This window comes from Micropterus dolomieu, linkage group LG01 (assembly GCF_021292245.1).
Source record: "Micropterus dolomieu isolate WLL.071019.BEF.003 ecotype Adirondacks linkage group LG01, ASM2129224v1, whole genome shotgun sequence".
In the NCBI taxonomy this organism is placed as follows: Eukaryota; Metazoa; Chordata; class Actinopteri; order Centrarchiformes; family Centrarchidae; genus Micropterus; species Micropterus dolomieu.
In genome coordinates, this window is record NC_060150.1 from 30,382,372 (window position 1) to 30,399,022 (window position 16,651).

The 16,651-nt window shown below is 43.0% G+C and overlaps 2 protein-coding genes across 9 annotated transcripts in view; one reads left to right on the forward strand and one right to left on the reverse strand.

The window, feature by feature from the left end:
- The window catches only part of zfhx2 (zinc finger homeobox 2), a 20,334-nt gene continuing 3,683 nt past the window's right edge, over positions 1-16,651 (reverse strand). The window contains exons 3-7 of one of the 3 annotated variants that reach the window (XM_046064505.1): positions 16,395-16,554; positions 9,948-10,106; positions 8,625-8,685; positions 4,081-8,258; positions 1-3,088 (exon numbers count right to left, since the gene is read on the reverse strand). In XM_046064505.1, coding sequence (XP_045920461.1) covers positions 2,651-3,088; positions 4,081-8,258; positions 8,625-8,685; positions 9,948-10,106; positions 16,395-16,403 — 4,845 coding nt within the window. In that variant the 5' untranslated portion in view covers positions 16,404-16,554 and the 3' untranslated portion in view covers positions 1-2,650. Of the gene's footprint in view, positions 3,089-4,080; positions 8,259-8,624; positions 8,686-9,947; positions 10,107-11,661; positions 12,157-12,231; positions 12,335-16,394; positions 16,555-16,651 lie in introns of those variants that run through there. The other 2 variants (XM_046064514.1, XM_046064497.1) reach the window with 2 other exon arrangements.
- On the forward strand, positions 12,105-15,383 carry thtpa (thiamine triphosphatase). 6 transcript variants are annotated; one of them, XM_046064543.1, is made up of 4 exons: positions 12,105-13,086; positions 13,941-14,010; positions 14,302-14,793; positions 14,945-15,383. In XM_046064543.1, exons 2-4 carry the CDS (start codon positions 13,941-13,943, stop codon positions 15,043-15,045), a joined length of 663 nt encoding a protein of 220 aa, XP_045920499.1. In that variant the 5' UTR covers positions 12,105-13,086; the 3' UTR covers positions 15,046-15,383. The 6 variants fall into 6 exon arrangements, with proteins under 6 accessions (XP_045920499.1, XP_045920497.1, XP_045920498.1 ...); XM_046064541.1 differs by having other exon boundaries at positions 12,110-13,086; positions 14,299-14,793; XM_046064542.1 differs by having other exon boundaries at positions 13,080-13,219; positions 14,299-14,793.

Consider the following 16,651-nt stretch of genomic DNA (forward strand, 5'->3'; position numbering starts at 1 on the left):
TTTGTTGTTCAACTGATTTTATTTCTTTTTCTGTATATCAAAGAAAGCATAATGGAGACCAAACACAAGGCAGGTACAAGTGAGGAGGAAAAAATAAGCTTAATCAAAAAAAAATCTAACAATTCATAACACTGCCACTATTATTGTTTAATATTCATAGGAATACCATACTGTTTTGAGCAGAGGTGGCATTTAAAACCAATAATAATCAAAAACAGTGATGAGTAGTAATGATAAATTGTGTAAGTAGTAGTACAGTTATAATAATAGTGATAATCAAAGTGACAAACATAGGGGGATAAAAAGGAGATCTCCATAAAAACCTATTTAGTTTGGACAGTGCAACACCGTGTCTGTGTGTGTGCGCATGTGTGTAATCCCAGTCTAGAAGTTAAAGCACTCTAGTCTTTGCCTTACACACAAGATACAGTTTTCCAACAGGAGTACAAATTATTACTCATGAAAGGACATTGTTACCCTCCTTGTTTCAAAAACCACACGAAGTGACTCTTAATGTTGTGTTAATGGCTGTGTTAATTTGAAATGTCTGTAGCTTGTGCAAAAATTGTGGACTAGTGCAAGTGTCAAGCCATGGGATGTCCTTTACAGTTTGCATTTACGAACACCTCTCCTGCTCTCTGTCGACCTCAAGATTGCTTTTTGGTTTGTTGAATGACAGAAAGCAAAGGGAGGATTACTTTGGAATATCAGTTATTTTTAATATATTTCTTTACAAAAGTTCATGTTTTAGTTTTGCATTTTGTTAAAACTATCAATAGTAACATTAATATACAACTTAAATTGAAGGAAAACATCTTTAGTATGTTATGTGTCCTTCAACACAGCACCATCTTATTAGCTCTCAGTCAACACTATTCATGTTTCCCAATTTGCTTACTAGATTTGAGTATCTGTTAGCCCCTTAAGGATATTAGTAATACCCAACGTTCTCCCTTGTCATAGTTTCCAGATATGAGATCTCATTTCACAGCACGTACATAACCAGAATTAGGAACTCCGTATCAAAACTGAACAAAACAAGGGGGAGAAAAAAGTATGGGAAAACAGTCCATGTCAAGCCCTGTTCTCTTAATATTTCCAGAGGCTTGGCTTTTGACCTAAATAAAAATCTGTTACACCAGTTTTTAATTGCTTCTACTGTCATTTGTATAAATATTTAAGTAGATAAAATGAGTACTTAACTTTCTTGTCTTATGCACAGTATTCATGGAAAAGAAAACCGGTCTGAACCTCAGTGTCATGTGAGGATGAAAATAATTCACTAACATTACACATGGATCACCTGGGCTTGAATTTATATATGTGGTGGTGTTTCTTCTTAAGGCTGTCATGTTTTTAAACACACCCACAGCTGGTGGAGACATTCCCCCTCCCCGACAGGTTTGAAGAGCTGCATTTCAAAATGAGAAATACACCCTTTGGAAGGAAAGTGAAATCCACAGGATCAAAAGAATTGTTGTAAAAACACGATAGCTGATAATTATAGTCCTTGGCCAAGAGAATGCTGACAACTTTACAGGCAGGATTTGCTATGTTCTAGATACAGAATGACATTCAGATATTTCCCCCAAAGACTGATATAAAAAGGCATTTTGGAACAGAGCTCTTCATTTGTATACCCAGGTCAGCTTCTTGCACAATATTATGCTCACACTTAAAGCATGTTTCATTAGACTAGCAAAAAAAAAAAACCAAATTTATTTTACGTGATTTATATTAAGGCATCCAACATGCATTAATGTATCTTTCCATAAAAAGACACTTGCATTAGAATGCTTAAAAACATTTCAAACAATGTAAAATGTGTCAAAGTGCGGTATGCCAAGATTCTACTTTCCTCAGCCTCTCTCTCTCTTTTTGCCCTGTCTATTTGGATTGTCGTGAAAACTATGAACACGTAAAACGGGGACAATTAAACAGCCCTATTCTCTCTAAAGTACCTCTTAATATCCCAACTGAGTAGACAACACTCTTCAGATCACACCCCTGTAGCAAATAAAAAGGTGACAGTCGATACCAGTTCTTCCTCTCCCAATGATTCAACCCAGTCGTATTGTATCCAAGCAGTCTTTCGCCCTAGAAGTGAAAGTAGATGGGAGAAAAACAATTCCACAGGAGCAAACTGGGAGTTACTAATGTGAGTATTTCATGTTATAATCCCAAAAAGTGTTTTTCAGGGCCTTTCAGCAAATGGCCACTTCCAAAGAGGAAACACTTTTGCATCAGTGTTTAGGGTGGGACAGTTCAAGCATGGCAAGTTGAGTGTCTTTACAAATTATAGGAAGGTCAATGAAGTAAGGGAATATATAACCACAGGTGTAGGACCAAAACTGTTTGGATAAAGTGTGTGAGGATCGAGGGAGACTTGAGATATCAAACAGCAACTGATTAAGTGTTAAGCAGCATGGAAATTGTCTGCTGTTGCATCGGAATCCAGGTGAATTCTATAGATTAACGGATTTCGAGTCAGTGAGGGTTGAGCGAGGGATGGCGGGTGCAGGGGGAGCCAACTCCAAAAACTAAAGAATATTAGCTTTTGAGGATTAGTGCTCAAATTTGTTTATTAAAATCCGAGGAGCCCAAACGGGTCCAAGAATAGTCAGTGTGCAGACCAATCCTGATCTGAGTCTTAACTGTTGCTGGTGGCCGTCGGTGGGGGCGACTCAATAACCATTTCCCCTCCAGAACCAGCGCCAGAACTGGTTACCGGAGTGGAATGAGGGACCTGCGAGCCCGGTGCAACACTACCAGGGCCGCCGTTACCGGTGCCGTTCTTGTTGACGAGCGTTGTCGGCTGTCCAAAGTTAGTGGTTCTCAGGGTTGCCAGATGACGTGGGGAGAAGACGTGGGCCCTCGCTGCAGCCCGGGATTCGAAGGAGATGTTGCAGGCATCACAGCGGCCTGTCAGGGTCTCCTTTGGGACTGGCTGGCCGGCCATCTGGGAAGCTGGAGGTTCACTAACTGTCAGCTGAACAGGTTTGGGTAAGATGGGACGATTGGCTTTGAGAGCGTTGTACTGCAGGTAGCTTCCTGAGCTCATGTCCACCTTCCCACCTGACAGAGGAGACTGGGAATGGGAAAGGTGGGGTAGATAGACAGGACCAGAGAGAGAGAATAAGTTTAATGTCATTTAAAGTCTAAATTTTGTTACAGGTTTGACCATCTGCCTAACCTTCAAGCCCTTTATATAACTGCTATGTGCACAATTTTCAATACTATATTTTTATAGTTTTGGAACATTTTTTATAATACACACCCCCCCCCCCGCCAAAATGCATAATCTATGGTCAAAAATGCTAAATGTAAAAGGAAATGTATTCACATTTAGACATGAATAGATCAGTGGGGGTACTATAGTTTATATTTTTCTGGCAGAGATTTTTATCACAATATGGCACATATGTATTGTTGCAATAAATCATCAATTAGTTAATTAACCATTATTTGTTAACTATTTAGATAATCTGTTTGAGTCATTATTTAAGAATAAAAAAGTAAAATTTCTCTGATTACAGCTTCTTAAATGTGAATATTTTCTTGTTTCTTCACTCCTCTATGACGGTGCACCAAATATCTTTGGGTTGTGGACAAAACACGACATTTGAGGACGTCGTCTTGGGCTTTGGGAAATACTGATGAACATTTTTCACCATTTTACAGAGCAAACCACTAATAGATTAATTGAGAAAATAATAGACAATGTAAATAATGGTTAGTTGCGGCCCTAAATATAGGCAAAATTGTAAATCATGAATTCAAATAATGAACTGTGCTTTTTTTTTTAAACTCTTGGAATGTTTAAAACAAACTTCTCTTTTTAAAGGAAATTTGCTTGAAATAATCAATTTTAATTCCATTACATTTAAGAAAACAATACATTTTACAGCAATATGACAATCAATGTATGATATGAAATCGACAAGCACTAGAATAAAAGATGCATAGCAGCAGTATGATAAAGTTTCCTCTTCTCAGTGACCTGCTTTGCTGTGAATTTAATTAGTCTCTCTTTCTGTATATAATGTGATTATGTTCCAAAGAGTTTACTTGCCAGCTTACCATTTTCTCTTGCTGCAGCCTCCAGCGCTTCTCCTTAGCTCTGGTGTTTTGGAACCAGATCTGCACCACCTTGAGCGGCAGGTTGAGCTCCGTTCCAATTGCCTCACACTCCATGGCGTTAGGGTGGGCGCAGGTCTCGTAACAAGACTGCAGAATGGACAATTGTAGGCAAGACAAATGTGTGCGTGGCCTACGGCTGGATGAGTGGGGCAGAAAGCTGCTTTCAGTTGGGCTTGATTTAGCCACGACCGGGGTGGAAGGGCTGGCCACTTTGGCAGAGCTGGGGGTATTTGGGCTGACTGGCGCAATGCTGGGGGTGGGAGGAGGGGGGATGGTACGAGGAGGCGTGTGTGTGGGAAGAGCCAGTTGTTCTCTTGATAGGGTGTTGATCTTAATGGGGACCTTGGGGGTCCAGTAGTTGAGCCCATTCTGTTTTTGTGGCACCACTGTTGTGGCAGGAGGCCTGTTGTTGATGGGAGTTGTAGGCAGCTTGGGCACCATGCGGTTAGTGGTTCCTGGTCCAGGACCCATCTCATCTTCATTGTCTCTCTCCTCATCAGTCTTTTCTTCCTCGCTCTCCTCATCTAGCTTTCGTTTCTGGGCCGGTCGTGGCGCAATTGGAATAGGATCCTTGGGTGGTGATACAAGTACAGGGGTGTTGACTTTGGGTGCAACTTTGACCATAGTGACATTGCTGGTGGTTTCGAGCTTGGTCTTTGGCACTGCTGAAGCACTGCTGCTCAAAGGAGAGGCTGTGGTAGAGGAAACGATCTCCTTGGGCTTGATAGGAACTGGGGTTATTTTCTTGAGAACGGCAGGTTTGCCCAGCTCCTTTACAGGCTCTCTCTCCGTCTTCATGAGGGTGCGCACAATTGGAGCAGTCGTGATGCACCCAGTATTATTTGGAGCGGGCTTGTTGGAGAATATGGGTTTGGAAAGAGGCCAGGTAAATTTGATGAGAGGTTTGCCAACCGCTGCCAGAGTCCCGTCACTGATGAATCTGACCTCACCCTTCCGTTCCCTCGCCCTCATGTTCTGGAACCAAATCTGAACAACCTTCTTTGGAAGGTGGACCCACTCTGAAATCTGTTCAAACTCGTGTTTCCCTGGATTTGGGTCTTTGAAATAGCAGCCGTACAGAATGTCAAGTTGTTCAGCTTGTATGATGGTCCTGGAACGCCGCATATCCCGATACCTCTTTCCTTTGGACTTTCTCTGCTGCTGCTCTCTCTCCTTTTCCTTCTCTCGCTCTTTTTCCAACAGTGTGGCATTCATTTTCTCTGCTGCCCTCATATAAATACTAGACTTTGTCATGTTATGGCAGTTGACCAGACTCATACTGCTGTTAGACGAGGGCATGGCGGTAACAGATTCAGGCTTCACCTGGACCACTACCAGGCCTTTAGATGTGGGCCTAAGGCCAAGCCCATCCAACAACTGTCCTTTCTGCGCTGCAATTTTATCAGCCAGAGATGATGAGGAAGAAGCAGATTTGGAGTTGTTTTTCCCCATGCTGAGATCCAGAGCGGACTCACAGTCACCACCGTTGGACAGGTAATGAGACGACTGGTTGTGGGAGGAGAGAGAATGCGAGAGAAGAGAGCTGGAGAAGCGCGTGATAGTTGGCGGGTTAGGAAAGACAGGTACCTTGCTCCCATCTCCAACCAGGGAAGGAGTAAGAGAGAGGACATAGGGGCTAAGGAACTGAGAAGAAAAGGGGGCAAGGGACAGGGGAAGTGAGTGAAGAGCCCCGGCTGGAAGCTCATGGTGGTCCAGGATATGGGACAGTGACATTGGAGGGTCCCCTTGGGCCTCCAACTCTAGATCCACATCTGGGTCCTGCCTCTCCTTCTTCACCTCCACCTCGTCACGCTCAAACTCCACCTTTTGTTTTTTCCTCTTGGCCCTCTGACCCCCTCCGCCATCCTCATCTTCATACTCATCCTCTGCGTCAGAGAGAAACACAGTTGTGGAACGCAAGACCTTTCCTCCAACTGACCCTTTATCACCATGGCCCTCCCACTGTGCTTCGTCCTTAGCAGGGCTCTCAGGACCCTCCCTCAGAGACTCATTCTGACTTTCCTCATCAGACACGATCACAGAGGTGTATACCTCATTTTCTGAGTCAGACGTGAGACAGGAATCTCCCAGACCCTCCCTTACAAAATCTCTCTGTCTGTGTTTCCCTCTTGTACTAGACAAATCTATTGCCTGACTACCTGACGCTTCAGCATCATCCTCACCTTCTGCTATAATCAGGGAGCTTTCTTCGTCATCATAGTCATTGTCAGAACTTTGGCCATGCCTCGGGAATGCCACCAAGCCTTGCAGGTGTTCTAACTCCGTCGCCCTCTGCTTTGCATGTCGCGCTTGGCTCAACCACCTACGTACCTCGTCCTCAGAAAGCCCCACCTCTCTGCCCAGTGCCTCGCAGTCCTCGTGGGGAGGACTTGCAGCATCGGCCTCACTGCGCGACTCCAAGAAAGCCCAGAGAACCTCCGACTGGAACTCCGTCAGCGTTGGAAGGTCTGGATAAAAAGATCTCATTGTATTACAATGCGGTCGGGTTTGGTTGTTAGTTAAGGCGTGTGTACTCGGGCTGGATTTTGGGGTGCCTAAAGAGCCACAAGGGCTGGTGCCTGATTGCGATTTTTGAGGAGTAGAATCAGGGCTAAGTGTAAGATTTAAATTTAAAGGACTGAGGCTTGAATTGCTGGGCACAGATGCAGAAGGCGAGAGGTTCTTTTTGCGGGGGCTCTTCTCTGTGCCTGCTGGGGAGAGATTGAGGCTAGCTGCTTTGTCACCTTCCAGGTCCAACTGATTAGTCGGGCTGTCTCCATCTGTTGTGCTATCTCTGTGTGCCTTCCCATTGTCTTCATTATTCTCAACCTTACTTTCTATATTAGGACACTGAGCAAATTCTTTACTGTCCTCTTCATTAAGTTTCTCTGTAGTCCAGTTATTCCTGTCCTTGATCTGATCCGAGACCTTCTCTTCAACCGTCTCATCACTGCCCTGCCTTTGTTGTTCTCTTTCACACTTTATAGTCTGTTTTTGCTCCTCCAGGCAGGGCTGTATGTTTGTTGGGACTCCTGCAGAGGGCCACTGGTTCTGTAAGCTGGTAAGTCTTTGGGTTAGGAGGGCTTGCTGGGCTGTGTTGAGACCTACGAATGGCACACACTGGGTAAGGAGCTGGCCTTGCTGGTTCTCTTGGTGCTGCTGGGTTTGGGCTTGGAGCCCGTTCAAAATCAAGGGCATGACCATTTGAGGCTGAGGCACGAGCTGAGGCACGGCGGCACCAGGAGGAGCGCCAGCCGCAAATAGCGAGGGGAGGAGGGAGTGCGAGAGGGTGCTGGGACTAGATGTGAGGAGGGTGAGAAAGGCCGAGACCGCCTGAGCTGAGGCCACAGGGGAGGTGAGAAGGGAGGGAGCCACTTGCGAAGTTTGAATCTGCTCTCCATCTTTTGTGTTAGTCACCATCAATGTCCCGGGAGCAGCAGCGTTAGTGGTGGTAACTAACTGACTGGTTCCACTTTCAGCTGTGGTCACTACAGTGTTTGGAGCAGTGGGGGCGCTACCTCCCAAATTAGCAGTGGCAATCGTGCTGTTTGTAGCATGTGCAACAATTCCAGCATTTCTGCTGCGGGACTGGTGCAAGACAGATTTCATATGGCTCTCGAGGGTGATGGCATGATTGTAAGAGACTCGACATACAGCACATTGGTAGGGTTTGTTTGATATATATGGCCGAGATAGGACAGGAACTGAGAGTGTCTGGGGATCATTTTCCCCAGTGTGTTTCGCAGAGCCTGTTGTCATCCTTTGAATGTGGGATGCAGAGTTGTAATGAACGCTCAAGGCAGTTCTGCTGGGAAAAGTTTCCAGGCAGGCATTGCATCTGAACGAGCGGGTGTTATTTTCAGCTGGCACACCATTTTTACCAACTGACTTTTCACTAACATCTGGGATTTCTGCGTTCTCAGTTGCATTTCGCTGTTTGGCTCCTGTGAGTTGTTCCTCTTCTGGCTCTGGCTCCGCTTCAACTGCCTCCTGTTCCATTATTCTCTCTTCCTCCATCTCTTTGTCTCCAAGCGTCTGGGTAGCGTCTGAACTCTCGCTAGACTGGCAGGGGTCTGAACTGACGTCTTCAGAGTGCTTCAGTTTTGAAGATTCAGCATCTGATGAAATCAATACATATCTTTAACTTTCATGTTCTAGTAAATGGAGTGATACCTGATAAAAGAAGTACACATTTGCATACTGAAACAATTTATCGGACAATATTAACCTTTTTGACCCACGCAATTTATAGTATAAGTATTTCTTTGGTTCCACTTCAAAAACTTACCCAGTTTTAAAATATATAAAAACTTTAGCGCCACAGATCCACATTATAATAATACACATAAGTACATTGGGTTTGGCAACTAATGAAAAGTCAGTATTATACACCCAATCAGTGTTATTATAACAAAGAAAAACATGTATGTGGATCATTGCAGATGTAATGTAAATTTTTTCCAAACTTTTTTTTCCATACTCACCTGAAGACGTTTGAGCACCTTTGTCCTCTTGTTCTCCGCTGGCCCCCTGTTTTAGAACAGCCTGTTAAAAGAAAATGAAAGGAGAGCGTCAGCAAAAGTCCCATAGCAAACTTCACTCTGCAACAGCTCCTTTCAGATGAGCCGAATGCTATGCTGCTTTTGAGCGGCACAGCATTTGGGCGTGACACATTGATGTGTGGTTATATTACACATAGCAACCCTCGCTAACCTTTAATTAGCAAGTTACCCTAAAGGCATAAATTAAACTGTCTTTGATCAATTCATCCCTGAAATGCCCTCCATTTCTTAACACTTTACATACTAAATTGTCATGGACCCCATTACAAATAGTGTGTGCATTGGGGTGCTTTTTTCAAAGGCTATGTTTACTCAGCAAATACTTTCAAAGTGACATTTTTGGTAACTTATTAATCCGAACAATGACACATCCAAACTATCAAAATAAAGAACACTGATACTATAGAGCTGACTTCCAAAAGAGGATTTGAATAAACTAGTCATGAAAACAGAAAAACACCCTCAAGTTTCAATTCAAATTACTAATTTATTAACAGATTATGCAGAATTAAGTGTATAATTTCCATCACTGTGGTTAAACATGAATTTTATTAGGATATGCATTAGGCTATTTTGTTAATATGACATCTGAATAAAAACACATGAAATTAAATGCGCAATTACTTAGGTTATTACCTTGTAATAACCCGTTATTCCCGTATGTTATTAACAAGCATTTACACATGGAATCAACGGATTAACATATTTGTTTAACCTTTCTTTTTAATAAATGGTGCACAAACAAGGAGCTTAATAAAGGGATCCTTTCTCATACACTATTACATATAACAAGAGTGGACAAAACAAACTAATTTTAACAGTAGCGCAGCAGTGAACACTGATTTGGTAAAACTCGTGTTGTTAAGAGCTATTTTAAAATGTTAGTGAAAGTCTACTTGTGACTAATGTTCCTCTTTTCCTTTTGCAAACTTGCCACATCACATAATTTTGTTACCGATGTCCCAGCCACTCAGCCACCGACTCTCAGGCCTTTTTCACCTCGACTACCTCAAAAAAAAAAATAACGACCACAGTGAAGCAACATCTTAGATGGTCAAAAGAAGAATTTGTATTTACTGCAAAGATACAAGGCATTTGATATTTTGTCCAACCGCTGTATATCAGCCAGCAACACGTGGGCTTACTGACACGTGACACATTACTGACATAATTGTGTGAACTCCAGAGATTATGACACTGACAATCTTATGATGTATTCTGGCCACTCTGCCCAGCCATACTTACAATGTCCAGCAGTTTGTCAACGCAAGATGGAAGTACGCTGTGTTGCTCAGTGAGATGTAAAGACAGCAAGGATCTGTCGGTTTGTCCTTTTTGGCACAGGGGACACAGCCACTTTGCCACCCCATTGCTTTCACTGCTCACTGTCTCTCCAGACTCCTCCTAACAACAAAAAAGGATGTTAAAAGAATCCTACTCTTTCTGGGACTATTATTTATCACAAATGTTGTATAGAAGTATTTCATATACAAAAAAAAACAAAAAAAAAAAAACAAAAGGAAAATCTGATGTAAGGAAGGAAGTAATTTTGTGGAAGGGATTTCATGTGACCAAGAGCAAAAGGGGAGCTGCACCCACCAACATAAGAGTATACCGTTATACCTTGTTGGTTACACACCTTAGCTAGGTATATTTAACTTTACTATACTAATCCTAAACCAGGTCTTTCAGGTTTCATGCCTGACTTCCTTTCAACATTAACCATGTTCTGCAGGGACAATCCCAACGTTTTGTCTGCAATGGTCATATCAAATTACACAATAATGCAACTGTTGACAAATGACACCTTTGTAATGTAAAGGAGTATCCATCTAATGCTTTCAATACGCTTTACACTGCACTGTTGTAAACTTCAAGCGGCTCATAGATAAAAGAGCCATTGTTTCATGCCTCTTTGCATTCAACGTAACTATCAAGAAACTGATTCAATATTACAGGAAATGTATTTAACGCAGAATATACCGGAGTAACACTCAATGCAAATCATGACATGCGCTTACAATGAGTATATTGCATCTCCAAAACATAATACCCCCCCTCCAGTTTTGACCAATATAAGGAACATGTGGCCAATATATTAAATGCGATCCGAGATCATGCTGCATTTGCTCGACACCCACGATCAAATAACTGTTCTTCTCATGCCTTAATGGAAATCAAAATAGACCACTAACATTAGTCCGGATTTCACCACACAGCTACAAGCATTCAAAATCCAAGAGGCGACCAAGACAGCAATTCATACCCATGAGGAGAAATACCAACACAGCTACAGTCCTCACTTCCTCGTCATGCCAATTAGCAAGCTAGCAGGGATATATGATCAGATAATATTTCGACAAGTCTATATCTGCAAAGTATATCGTGTTTAACGGCCCCTCGTCGCGAGTTCCATAATTAAAAGCAAAGATATAAGTAGATTGACGTACGTCTGCTCACAGTGGGCTAATTAATGAGCGGTCTAATTAGCTATGCCGACCAGAGACGAATCAATTAGCTAGCAAGCTAGGTTGAGAAGCCCCCCCGTAACGTCGCATTACAGTCGCGTTTCTGGCAAGGCTGGTTAGCTGTTAGTTTACTGAAAATAATCCTGCAGTGATGGCCAGCCACTTCTCTGAAACTGAAAAAGACAGGGGCAGGCGTCAGCATAATCTCGCTGCTAGCGCTCAGTGAGGGCTGGACGGTCCACTAAATTAATAAACAAGAAGGGGCTGAGCTAATAACAGTCGTGTCACTTTGCTAGCTAGCCTGTTAGCAGGCAGAGATAATTAACCGCTCCTCAAACTGTCTCTCAACTGGCTAGTCTCCACTCCCCTACAAACTCTGCCCGGTCCAGGTGGGAACTGCAGCTCCGATCCGCCGACTGAGTTCACCCAGGAGAGAAAACACACTCACTAGGCTTTATATCCCAAACCTCGGCCTCGAGTTATTTCCTTACCCCTCTGATTGTGGGCTGCCAATCGGGCATCTAGTGTTGCACCGCCCGCCGCCTGCTGCTCAACAGCGCAAATTGAGGCCTAGCCGGACTAAAGCCATTTAATTAATGAACGTGGGCTCCGCTTGCAGATGTGTTAGAAAACACTCGCACCCCCTCCTCCCTGCCGTCCAGCAGACCCCGTTTTGACGCGTCCTAGCGCCCAAATCCATACCTTAAACACTTACGGTGCAACACATGGCCATTTAACCTATCATTTTAAAAGCTTCGAGCCGTAATTGGCGAAAGAATTAAACGCTAAAAAAGCTACTTGGAGGGAGTACGTGCGCCGCGGTCGCTTCGACGATGGGGGTGGTGTAGGGAGAGCAGGCGAAAAGAGGCGAGAGAGGCAGAAAAAAGTTTGGGATTTAATGTTGGATTTCTATAAGGGATCGGATTAGTATGGGTCACAATCCGTCGTATGCTCGATCTTCTACCGGTCGCAGGCCACTCTCCCCGCTTAAATCAGCACAATTAACCGATCGCGAATGACGTTTAATTAAGTTCAGAGCAATTAGCTAATGCGTTTTTTACCTGCATGGTCGCCGCTCCAGCACGCACACACACACACGCTTCCTCCGTGGCTCCTCAGAAGTGAAAAGTTTTCTTGCCTGCCCTCCCTCTCTCTCTCTCTCTCTCTCTCTGTCTGTGTCTCTCTCTCTCTCTCTCCTATTCTCCCCCTCCCTTCATTCGCCCTATCCCTCTCTCCTTCCCCTCTTCCCTCTAGTAAACAGACCACAGCTCCCCCCAAGGCTGATTGCTGACATTCAGTAGGGACAGACACGGCTATCAAATCCCTTATGTAACCCCCGCAGATAGGAGATATTATTAATGTATGCTGAAACGCAGATTACTTATTGAGCAATAAAGATAAGAGCAGAGAAAAATGCACGACAGATAATTTTCCTAAAAAAAAAAGTATGCCGATGCCTAGATTACATGTAATCCCCCGTTAATAGAAAACCCTTCCTCGTTCTCACATTAAAAGGTGAATAAAAAATGAGTCCCCATTCTGCCAACCAGGGTTGTCGCAAAGAGTGTGACGAGTTAATTAAGGCTGGCTGAATAATGGAGATGTGACCGCGAAGGCTCCGCTCAGCACCACCCGCACGAATTATGACATGTTTTCAATCAAATGATAGGTGTGGCGCACTATCAACAGTCGAGTATGTGGAATAAATATTTATGAAGCAGAGGGGATTAAAATTGCACCATCTGTATGCCCCTGCGTTACTGGGACAGGAAGTGATGTTCCTGAACACACTGATAGGTGTCTCTAATTGCGCCGGTGCAAAATAAACTCCGCTGACGTGTAGGGGCTGCCCGGGTTGACCTGTCGTTCAATTCTTGATGCCGAATTATCTGGATTTAAGGACTTGACTCGTGAAGGTGTGTGGGAATGCAGTCCGCTACGTGTGTGTTGGTTTTTAAAACTCTGTGGTTCATTTAGGTGATTTTGACTTGTAGTTCATCTGGGACTGCAGCAGCTGCTTGGGCTGAATGAGCCTGATTAAAATTGCAGGTGCGACTACGGGAGCTACTGCCGTATTACTTTATAATATTATAGTTGACATAATAACAGTTCAGTTTGGTGCTTTTATTGACAGTTTACTATCGTGGATGAAAAAGAATAGCTATGAAATGTATGCTACAAAACGCAAAGCCAACCAAGCTTATCATTGGAGAACTGTGAGAAAAACGTTAAATGCAGTGGTGGGAGAAGTAAGCACACAGTTTACTGAAGTAATAATACAATATAAAAATACTCTTTTACAAGAAGAAATCATGCAGTAAAAAATGTCTTCTGCAGAGGTACAGAAGGTTTTATGTATGTATATCTTAATATGTAACGTTAGAGGAACCAGTAAGCTGTTAAATAAATCTAACTTAAGTAAAGCAATATTTCCCTGAAAGATAGTCGTTCAAAAACAAAAAAGTAGTAAAGTAGTAGTAAAATGGTGTAGTCAAGTAAAGTAGTACTTAGTAGTACTAAGTTACCACCATTAGGTATTGTAGACTATAAGGTTTATGAAGAGCTATTAACTTTCAGCCTAGATCTTGTGGTGCCAGTTATTGTTGAAAGTTAGTGTTGGCGGTAAAATAGACAGGTATGACAAAAGCCTTTTTACAAATGAAAAAAACTTACACCTGCCTATTAGGTCACTTAAGGTTAATACCAGTCTTAAAGCAGGATAAAGTGAATTTAGCTGTTTTTGTAACTTGTTTATTTTGCTGCATTTCAGATGAGTGTGGAAGTGGAAAGAAAATTTTTATGTAGTGCTGACATTCTGAAAACACTGGAGGAGATCGGGGGTACGTGTTTAATTTGTATACAACACATTTACGCATGGTTAAATTTAGAATAGAGGCATTTTACTGATGCCGTGACCCACAATGACTTGCAAATGGTCACTGAAGGACTTTTACAACATTTAATGACACTAATTGCTGTGGTTTACTCTGTAACTGTAGTGACACTGGCCATCTGTCTCGTGTTAATAATGAAGTTTAATTATCTGTATCAACCTTGTTGGTGTTTTTATATTTATTTATCCATTTTGGAAATCATCTCTCTCTCTTCCTCCCACTTCTTTTACCCAGCAGTGTGTGTTGGTCAGCTGCAGTTTCGTGACCAGTACTTTGACACCCCCAAGTTTGACCTGACTTTGAGAGACGTGTGGCTGCGTAAACGTAAAGGACGCTGGGAGCTCAAGTGCCCAGCGACAGTCAACGTGACAGAAGGGACTGGTGGAGAACAATCTAAAGCTCAGGCAGCGCTGTGTACTCGCTACAAGGAGATAACCAATCTGCCTGAAATCCAGCTGAGAGTGAAAGAGGTCATAAAAGACATTTGTGCTGACAGAGAGACAAACTCTTCACAGGAGGATGAGTCTTGGCTGAGCAAAATGAATCTGGTATGCTTTGCAGAGTTCACAACAGTGCGGCGGTCCTTCACTTTAGAGGAGGAAGGGGTGCAGATAGATCTCGACCAAGCTGACTTTGGCTACCATGTGGGAGAGATAGAGGTCCTCGTTCCGGAGGGAGGAGATGTGCAGTCTGCCTTGGAGAAGATTGAAAGAACGGCTCGAAAGCTGGGTGAGCTCAAAGCTGTCAAACTGCCCAGTCCATTATATAAATATAACATATTCACTATCACGTATTGTATTCATCAAGTAGGTTATCAATTAGCCATGCTGTGACCTACTGTCCTTTTAAAGTCAGAAATCTTTGTTCTTCTTCTTTATAGGTCTGACTGGAGATCAGCGAGTAGAAGGAAAAATGACTGTTTACCTTAAAATGAATCACCCAGAGCACTATGCAAAACTACTGAGTGAACATGTTTTGTAAGACATACGTGATCTGTTACTGTCGCAGCGAAATAGTATGTATTCTATCTGTAAAATAGGTTATTATTTATTACAAAGCCTCATTTTATGAAAATGTTAAAACTTGAACTTACTTATGCTCACTGTAGTCACTTGTTGACCGAGACCTAGATGTCTCAAGACACTTCCTGAATTTAAAACCTGTAAATTTACACGCAGGATGCTAAATGGCTTTTATCCACCTGTCCTGTGCACCATATGCAATAGTTGTTTTTTTTATGGCTGTAATATGCAGAGGGTGAGAGGAACTGGGAACAATGGAAATAAAAGGGAGTGCCATAACTGTCGTTTAACCGTTAATGCTGATTGTTTTCTACTGTGTTGTATTTAAAATACAGATGATTAGCCATATTAGACACTCGCAGGGGAAGAGCTGGTGGACAGTCTGGAGGTCTTAAGTGTCTGCCTGTCTGTATTCCTGTCAGAAGCTACTGCTTTTTATGCTGAAATCACAAGCTGGATGGTTCTTGAACAGGTGAGTTAGGCGTGCAAACATGGCTGCCGCATCATCAAGCCTCCTGCGTGATCCGCGAGGGGAAACTCAATGTTTTCACTCTGTTAGTACTTTTTACACACAGGTCCGAAGGACACACACATGCACACAAACAGGACCTATAGCAACACATGGAGAGATGTCAGAGTGAGGGGGCTGCCGCTCAGTGCGGCGCCCCGAGCAGTTAGGGGTTCAGGGGCTTGCTGAAGGCCTCCTTCGGCAGTGCCCATGAGGTGAACTTCATGTGCATGTAAAGGCAGGTGACCCAAAACATTTGGCAATATAGTGTATCTAGCGAGCAATCCAGAAATAAATAATGCATCATCTTGTGTTTCTAAAGTTAACCAAAGTGGTTTCATCACAGTGTTCTCTCTCCTACTTAATGTCTGCATGGTTATGGCGGTCTCATCCATATTACTTAACAAGAGCTAAATGACACTGTCTGCCCTCAAATACAGAAAATGAGTTTTCTGTACAACAAAACAACACAAGAAAGCATATAGTTCTAATGACAGAATAATCTTGTTAAATTGACCAAACTTTTTTACATAACCATTTTCTGATTATTATGAGATATGTGTTGCCACTGGTATATTGCAGAAGTGGATGAGCGGAAGCTCTACGTTAACTGATCAAGTCTCTGTTTTGCAGCACGCTGTTGTAAGGCAAGACACATTAAATTGTAATCAGTATGCAGACAGTGCAGGCATTAGTTTACTCTGCAATGTACAGCACACGTTCTCCTTCCAACATTCCTGAAATATTGTGGTGACTACAATACTTGATTCCTCAGAGGTTTGTAAGAAAATACGAGTTACCACAGTCATGCATCAGGCATCAACTTCAATTTCAGACCAATCAGTCAGAGGTGATGGAGGAGGTTTGTGAGAGGTTGAAATTAGCCCTCCGGTGGATTGTTCTGCTGGTGTCGTCTCTGCTGTACCGACACCAGCACCTGTTGCAGCTTTGTCCAGACACCTGTGATCCAAAAACACAATAAGATATTATGCAATGTAGAAGAATGTGATACATGGGTGAGCATTTTCACACAGAGAGCAATCATGAGTGGTGTGAG

Excerpts from the sequence above, each read along its gene's own strand:
- thtpa (XM_046064533.1), top strand. The coding sequence starts at position 13,318 with ATGAAAAAGAATAGCTATGAAATGTATGCTACAAAACGCAAAGCCAAC. Across the intron at positions 13,420-13,940 it reads TAAATGCAGTGGTGGGAGAA|ATGAGTGTGGAAGTGGAAAG; the intron begins GTAAGCACACAG and ends GCTGCATTTCAG. Across the intron at positions 14,794-14,944 it reads AAGAACGGCTCGAAAGCTGG|GTCTGACTGGAGATCAGCGA; the intron begins GTGAGCTCAAAG and ends TCTTCTTTATAG.